This window comes from Gymnodraco acuticeps, unplaced genomic scaffold (genome assembly GCF_902827175.1).
Source record: "Gymnodraco acuticeps unplaced genomic scaffold, fGymAcu1.1, whole genome shotgun sequence".
Lineage (NCBI taxonomy): Eukaryota > Metazoa > Chordata > Actinopteri > Perciformes > Bathydraconidae > Gymnodraco > Gymnodraco acuticeps.
The window spans coordinates 102,962-111,257 of NW_022991744.1; the positions used below are offsets into that span (position 1 = coordinate 102,962).

The window sequence follows — 8,296 nt, forward strand, 5'->3', positions numbered from 1 at the left end:
ACAGACCGCAGCTCACACAGCTGCAGAGAGGGAGCGAGCTGTCCCAGCACCTATGGATCAGCTTCCCCTGGGAGCATTTCCCTTTCCACTAGTTTTGTTTTTACTAAGGACGAGAGCTTGAAACTAAATATTAATAAAACGCTGCAATTTGAATCGATAGCGTTTAACAGACGGGCGCTGTTTGGGGCGTTACGTTACAAAATACTACGCAGACAGCGTTAGCTGGGAGATCGATCACTTTGCTAAACTACGCGGTAGCCTACTATTAAATCCACGTAAACTACACATCACAGCCATGAGGCCAGATCAATGAAACCAGGATACATCCTTTACCGTAAAAACTGGATCCAAACACAGCTGCCTGTGTGCGCTTGATAAATACGTTCTGATGTTATATTTATGATATGCTACATATTAACTAGGCTACATGGCCCTAACGTGTAAAGTTATACAAGCATTTGTACCAGTGCTTTTCACAAGTAGACTCTTGCAGGCCAGAGTATAGGAGTGATTCAACAACAACAAAAAGACATATGAGAAGTGATCAGGACGAACAGAAAGAGGAAAAGGAAAAGAGAGTTCACTGAAGAGACCAGGAGGGTCAGAGCAGGAGGAAGAGGAGGAGATGAAGACATTAGTGAAGAAGAAGAAATATATGTGAGGAATAAAGATGAAGTATCAGAAAGTGGGCCAGAGGCAGGGATCAGGAGGCAGAGGAAACTCTAGCTGGACCACATGGTATGTTCTTATTCTCCTTACATATTCCATTACAGCAGCACAATCTAGCAGCTCTTAGTATTGACAAATATGTATTGAAATGTGTTGCTGCACAGGTCACCTGTAGCTCTCTGAAGAGATGGGTGATGTCATTTGTGTACTTAATTATAATTAAGTACTTACAGTATGCAGAATTCTGAGTATTCTCTAAATCGGGTATCTTTTGGGTCTTTATATCTTTGAAAAATGAAACCGAAATGTTTGGTCATAACATCTGGTAGTGGACTACTTACATGTTCCCACCTCAGGCACAAAATATAAATAATTACTAGGAATTTCCTTGAAAAAATAGGGTTGAAGTTTTTGACAAAAAGTAGGCATGAGACCTTGTTTAGATAAGATATGGCACCACATGGAAGTCAAGGACATTACAAAATTGTAATATTTTGCTAAACTATTGTTTATTTTTGTAATAAACAATTATTTACTATTATTAATTCATACAACATAGTTGAAATGTTGAGCTTGTCAATCTTAATCTGAAAATACAAAAACTGAAATATAGGTAAGAGAAGAAACTGACACTTTTGTGATGTAATTCCCTCAATGCAGATCACACATGGACTGATCCATTATTTTAATAGGAGGGTATGGTATGGCGTGACGGGGTTGAAACAAACTGAGGGACAATATTGCAATTTCATAGATAATTCAAGTATTTTTTCAGAATTGATTTTTGATCAGTTAAAGTTGACAAGCATATGATTATATTAGCAGCAACATTTTGGGATAATTGGCCATTTTGATTTGTTTAATATTAAATTAATATGTAATAATGCTTAGTGAGGACATGCAAATATGTCTGTCTAAGACAACTAATTTTTTTTAAAACAAAATATATATTTAATTTTACATTGTAATGCAAAACAACCTGTTCCATTAATTCATTGCTTTAAAATACATTTTGTAGTTTCCTTTCATTTAAAATGGTTGAGGTAAGCTTGGGGGACTCAAAGGGCACCCGATTGTTTGTCTGAACACCTTGTTTCTCTTGTGCATTAAGAACACTTGTGTATTAAGAACACTTGTGTTAGGGCATGAATTAACAATAAATAGGTTATATACAGTGTAAAATACCACGTACTGTCCGCCCTCCTATGCCACCCTGGCATGACCTCTTGCCTCCCCTTTGCCCCCCCATGTAAAATGTTCTAGAACCGCCACTGATTGGTGTTATGGACACAAACTTGGATTTTACAAATCAACTCGCTTTTTTAAAATCAAGGCTTTAAAATGATTTTATTAAATATATTAAATGATTTGCATATCCTTTATGTTTTACTGCACTTAAGTTGATTCCACTTACCAAATGCCTGTAAGGTTGATATGTTCAGGAGCCAGCAGTTTTTTTTTTTTAGTTCAACCAAAACTAAACTTGTTTGCACATTGATTTTACAAAGAAACAAGACATAAGAAGTTACTAAGTATGCTTTAGATTTGTTTGTTTGTTTGTTTCCCAGGGAAACCCTCACAAGAAACACCAGCTGTTGTTATGCCTGCTGTGACGTTAAGTTGCCTCTTGTAATTATGCCTTTACAATCTTAAAAGTTATTTTTATCATCTGAATTTGGCGAAACAAGTTTAATATTCTGAAAACCAAGACTTTGTTTATTTGAAATCAGATGAAAACAAACTGTCACGGACCCTGCCGTGTTATCTATGATTACTACGCTTTTCATTCATAATTTCAGCGGGAGGGAGGGGGAGTGGCGCTGAGGAACAGCAGAGTGCGGGCTGACAGGTGTCTGTGTTGACATTCCCCTTATTGTGGAATAAGGGGAATGCAGAGACTGGCTACAAGTGTTTTAGGTTCAAGTTAGACAACTAATGTCTGGGTTAGTGTTCATTACTTCATGTGTATGTCATCTAATGGTTAATCTCAATACACACACATTTTCCGTGCTTTCCAATAGTTTAAAATAGTTTTATTCCACTGTTTAATAACCTGTTACAAACATGCCACTTGTAAAAATGAAATAAAATTTCTGTGAACTGATATTTGTTTAGTGAGCTTATTAGAGGATGTTCCCATGTTTTGGGGATGTTCCCTTTGATTGTAAAATGTCAATGAAGATGTCAGACTTAGTACATTTGTTAATAATTACATACAACACATGGAATTTGGGTGTGTGTGTGTGTTCCAAGTGAATCTGCGGCCCCCTGGTGGCCAGTACATCAATGATGTGGCCCCCACCACCATCAAAGTTGCCCATCCCTGATGTAAGGGTATGGTGATTCAATTAAAGAAATCGTATTGCAATAACACGATTTAGCATGATCATAAAGGAGAGTCCCCATTTATCTTTTGCACAATTGTTGTATATTCCCGGCTAATCTCAGGCAGTGTAGGATTCTGATCTTCTCCCTGTGGAGCTCTCCGGGACTCACTTGGCCTGCCAGCTTGGCAGAGAAGTGGATCAGGTCCTGCATGAAGATGCCTACTGCCCCTCTGGGTGCAGGAGGAACCTCTGTCAGAGTACACGAGTCAAATTGAAAGTTGATGTTCTTGGCCCTAGGGAGGCCCGGCCCCCGCTCTTCAATCCACACCAGAGGTCTCTCGTCAGACGTTAACAGCTTTGCAGTCATCTTGCAGTAGTTGTTGCCAGAGTCTTCCTCCATAGTTGCTGCAGTTACCGACAGCTCACCAAATAACTCCACCAACCACGTAAGGCGAGCAATGCCACTAAATGCTGGGAAACCAAATCCAGGCTTCAGAGCTCCACCGGTAAAATGAAGCGTTCCTTCCTGCAGGAGCTTTCCCTCCACCTCTCTCTTTAGTTCTTTGTAGTCTTCGGTCAGCAGCTCAATGTGTTCCTCATGGAGAATAACTCCTTTTTCCTGGGCCAGGTTCCAGAGCTCCAGAGCAGCTTTGTAGTTCATGGTCATGGGATATTCCACACACACGTGTTTTCCTGCCTGCAGAAAAGTTCTGATGTTTTCCTCATGCAACACATTCTCAGTGCAGATGAACGCCACCTGGATGTCCTCTCTGCTCACGGCCTCTTCAGCGGTCACCTGACTCACTCCCTGCTGAGAGTCCAGCTTTCTCCTGGATATGAAAGCTCTGACATTCAGTTTCTCTGCAGGACTGCCAGGCAGAGGAGCTAACATGTCTCTGATCCTCACCCAACCGGCTGTGCCAATGCCAACAACCACCGCTCCAAACATGCTGGTTCACTGCCCTTTGGTGGCCAACACAGAGAAATGTAGCCGTTATGTTGTGAGCTATGGTTGTGTGAGTAGTGTTATCCCAATAGGTGACGTAACACAGAGCTAGCGGCTAGCAGCAGCCTTCGAGTGAGGCGCCATGGATGTATGTAATAGGTGAGGCGCCCGGAAGTGTCCAGGGGAGCTTCTTCTTCTCTCAGTTTTTGGCGGATTGCAAACAACTTTAAGGTGCATACCGCCACCTACTGTACAAGAGTGTGTATCACCATATCATCCTATCACCACTTGTGGAATTATACCACTGTATTTACGTTGTTTTAAATTCTTCCAATCAATCCTGTTTCACTCAAATACTTAAGAATGGCCTTGATAGCTCTTATCCCCTCACCTTCTGTTCCTAGTATCCCCATCAGGCTCCACTCCCTTCCTGCCTCTATTATATTTCCCTCTTTAGTTTTTTACCTGCTGGGCCCAGAGAAAAATGCTTTTGTGAGCAAAAATTAGAGGGGAACAGCAAACAACAGATTTGGTGACGTTGTGACTATCCTGGACAAAGATATAGGGGGGCTTCCAAATCCGGCAGCTACAACACCTGCTCTGCCGGATATGGAAGCCCCTCTTTAGTTTTGTACCTGCTGGGCCCAGAGTAAAATGCTTTTGTGAGCACACACTAGAGGGGATCAGGCAACACCAGTGTGATTTTGGTGATGGTGTGACTGTCCTGGACAAAGTTGTAGGGGGGGGTGCCATATCTGGCAGGAGAAATACCTGCTCTGCTGAACATGTTATGTAGAGAACAGTGCAGATCTTCCCTATTGACACCAGGACAAACCTATAGTCTAAAATAAGGAACATTAATAGTGTGATATAGGCACAGATATAAGATCAATACACTTTATTTTAGGGCACCTTTCAACACATTCAATGTCACCTTAAAATAAAATAAAAAATTAAATATGAGTGGCATTACAATACAAAAATGTGTTGAGTAGGAAACCACAGAGGAATATTACATTCAAAGGAGCAATTAAAGCGAGTGAAGCTAGTTTGAACACATTATCTTTTAGGCTTGATTGAAAATAACACAGTGTCTGACATTATCATATAGGCTTATGTTATATCATTACTCTGTCATATAATTGCTTACTATTCATGGTTATCAAGTAGGCTATCAGACACTTAAACAACAGAGAAGGTTTTAAGAAATAAGACTATACTGACAAATGACATCTTATCCTTTCATTGTCTGTTCTGTAGGAACATAACAGTGACTACACTTAAAAACTGAATTTTGTTCCAATACGAAGATTGTGTCCTTAAAACGAGCCACCTCGCAATTGTATCCAGATTATTTATTCAGCCTTTTGCTGTTTAATCTGATGGGAAATATATCATTCAAAAGAGAGAGAAAAGCTTAGAAATGTAGGCGAACGCTCAATACAGGCGATGACGTCACCTTTGCACAGGGCGGCCCAATCCCAAACCACGCCCTACACCCTACCCCTACACACTCCCCCTCCGTGACGGAGTGAACTCCGTGGAGTGACACTCGCAGCTCAACGAGGCTCCCTCATGTGCCCCTTTCACACCAGCGCTTTTTCAGCTCCGGCTCGGAGCTGGAGCCTGAAAAGCGCCGGATGTTCCTGTTCACACCGCAGCGGCGCCGGCTCTTAGCTCCGGAATCCGGTTCACTTCCAGCTCCAAAAAATTGTCGGTCTCTAGAGGCAAGAGCTTCGGAGCTAAGAGGTGGCGTCGCTTACGTCTCTCTTACGTCGAGGCGTGCATGAAACTAAACCCACCTCCCCTGAACATGGGTCGACTGTCATGCCTGCCTACAAGCAGTAGTGCTTATAAACACACTTTATAAAGTCAGGCAACACTAACCAGGCTTCGTGTGATTCTGTTTATTTGTACCTTACTTTGACCATCCGTTCATTGTTATTGATCATTGTGGAGAGAGGCAGACGTGTTGTTTTGTATTATAGCAGCTATCGGATGGAATCATTACATGGGCTGCACAGGTTGTCGTGTCCGACTATCACAAGTAGAATCATAATAAAAATACGCCGGTAAAATGTGCCTGTAGAAAACGGTTTATGCCACAATAGGATAGCAATAGCAAGTAGTCAGTTTAGCTTCGGTTGCTATGCTAACATCACCCATTTTATACCAGAGAAACTTTCTTAACAGCGTTGTGATGCCAAACAGCGTCAATTCAGACTGACACACATTCACTTAGGCTAAGGGGAACTGGGGATATGTATCAGCTGCTTGTGTGAGTCGGACAGTGAATACTTTAGAGCGGCCGCTGCAGTGTGAGCTAACCGGGAGCTAACGGAGGAGAATAAACTCCCGTGGAAGAGCAGCCAACACTGCAGCGGTCGGTAAATGCTGCAGAAACACGTTAATAAACAATGAACCACGGCACTCTGGAGCAAAGTATAAGGTTGGAGAAGTCGTTATTCAATTTATTCTGGCTTTGTGTGATTAAAAGCAACACGATCATCGACCCGACGCAGTTCCCCGTTGTTGTGTGAGCGCCGTAATGCCGTTGGGGAGCAAATCAGCGATGTAAACGGTGATGTCATGACGCAGCAGCGGCAGCACCAGTCGGGCTCTGGGCGGTGTGAACAGAGCGGGAGCAGAAAAGGGAAACCGGAGCTGAACCAGAAAAGCTCTAGCTCGGAGCTAGAAAGGGAAAAGCGCTGGTGTGAAAGCCGCAATGGATGTATAATAAGAACTGGATACAGCGTGGGAGGCGGGGCCTCATTCATTCCCATGAGAGTTGCTCATTGGCGCATGATGATAAAATGGCCCAACTTTTGAGAGAGCGAAACGTCACAGATTACCCGGCATGCCTGAGAAGTACCCGTATGTGCGCTCATAGCGCATGCGCAACTTTAACCAAAATGCTCGTTCACATTAAGCACGTCAATTTGCGTACACGTAACAGCACCGCGCGTTCATGACAGCATGGTAATGGATTGTTGTTATCATGGATTTGATATTAACGAGGCGGCAGTTAGCAGCTAGCGGCTAGCTAGTAATGATGCTAATGTACACATCAATCATTATGTACTTATATTACGTTGTAACAGGATCTAGTGATATCCAAGCAACAGAGCTTCATTTAGCATGAAATAATTATTGCACTGTATATATATATATACACACACACAGTGCAATAAGCTTCTTAGTGCAATAAGAAGCTACAGGGACGTTAATCTAACGTCTGTAATATTAACTTTATTTAATACAACATTTACGGATTTACAAGATTTAATCATACAGCCCATGTAGTATAATATTTTACAAATGATGAATTACAGCGAACATGTGCAATATATCCATTATTACAGCTCCGTGGGATGGCAGTAAGGTGATATGGGTCCGTTCTTATTGTGCATCCATGGGTAAAGATAAGAGATAAACTCATGTAGTGCTGAACAGTGAACACGTAACATGAACGTGCCGGGCGGCGCGGTCCCGTGGGTTAGATACGCGTTCATAATGCAGAGGGAAATAACTCTCAGAATAACGTTATTAGCAAATGTTTACAACTTGAGGAACGAATGTTTTTAATAAGGGCTATACAAGTGTTCATACTGGGTTGTTTATTTAGTTTGAAAAAAACTTTGACTCTTTCCCCATGTAAGTCAATGGGAAAAAATGTTTGCGGGCCTGGCAACCAAACGGAAGTGTAGTACCGCCGTTTGGCCACCACGAATATTTTCATCTGAGTCCGGTGCACTTCCTGGAGGCTTGGTCACGACTCTTTTAAACATCACTGTTGCCGGAAATGCATCCGCGGAGGAGCCGTGGAGGACCCATCAGTGTATCCTAGATTATAGCCCCTCCAGAGAGCCTCCTCGACGCTCGATCCTCGATGTGCATTTAGAGAAATGAGATGTCCTTCAAGTAACATGGCGCGCCAAAAACCATTTCCGGGTCACTATACCGGAGGGCCGAGCATTCGAGGAGGGGACATTTGTGAAATGAGAAAGGCCCACAGAAGCCCAATAATTGCTGCTATATTTCTTTAGGGGCGCTTGCTATTACTCCTTCTATTTCACATGGATATTTTAATGGAAATAAACTTTAAACGGAAATCTATTGAATTGTAGACAAATATTTAAGTAAAATGGAAGGTGGAATAAAATACAAGGAAATAAAGCATGTTTTATTTGTCCACTGTATTTTCTGGTATTGATTCAAGTCAATAGCTCACGACCTGGAAGGTATTGAAGAAAAATCTCAACTTTTGAATGGAAAACTTTTTAACTTGCAAAACTTTATTCATTTGAAAAATAAGGGGGGATTAGAGTCCAACAATAATATGTGTGTCCTATTT

The 8,296-nt window shown here is 41.9% G+C and overlaps 1 protein-coding gene across 1 annotated transcript; it reads right to left on the reverse strand.

Moving 5' to 3' along the window:
• Positions 1–2,881: 2,881 nt before the first annotated feature.
• LOC117534897 (biliverdin reductase A-like) lies at positions 2,882–4,108 on the reverse strand. Its single transcript, XM_034199163.1, has one exon. The coding sequence runs from the start codon at positions 3,943–3,945 to the stop codon at positions 3,076–3,078; it is 870 nt and encodes a 289-aa protein (XP_034055054.1). The 5' UTR covers positions 3,946–4,108; the 3' UTR covers positions 2,882–3,075.
• Between the last annotated feature and the right edge of the window lie 4,188 nt (positions 4,109–8,296).

Bases quoted from the DNA above. Each gene is read 5' to 3' on its own strand.
- LOC117534897 (XM_034199163.1), bottom strand. From the start codon at position 3,945: ATGTTTGGAGCGGTGGTTGTTGGCATTGGCACAGCCGGTTGGGTGAGG.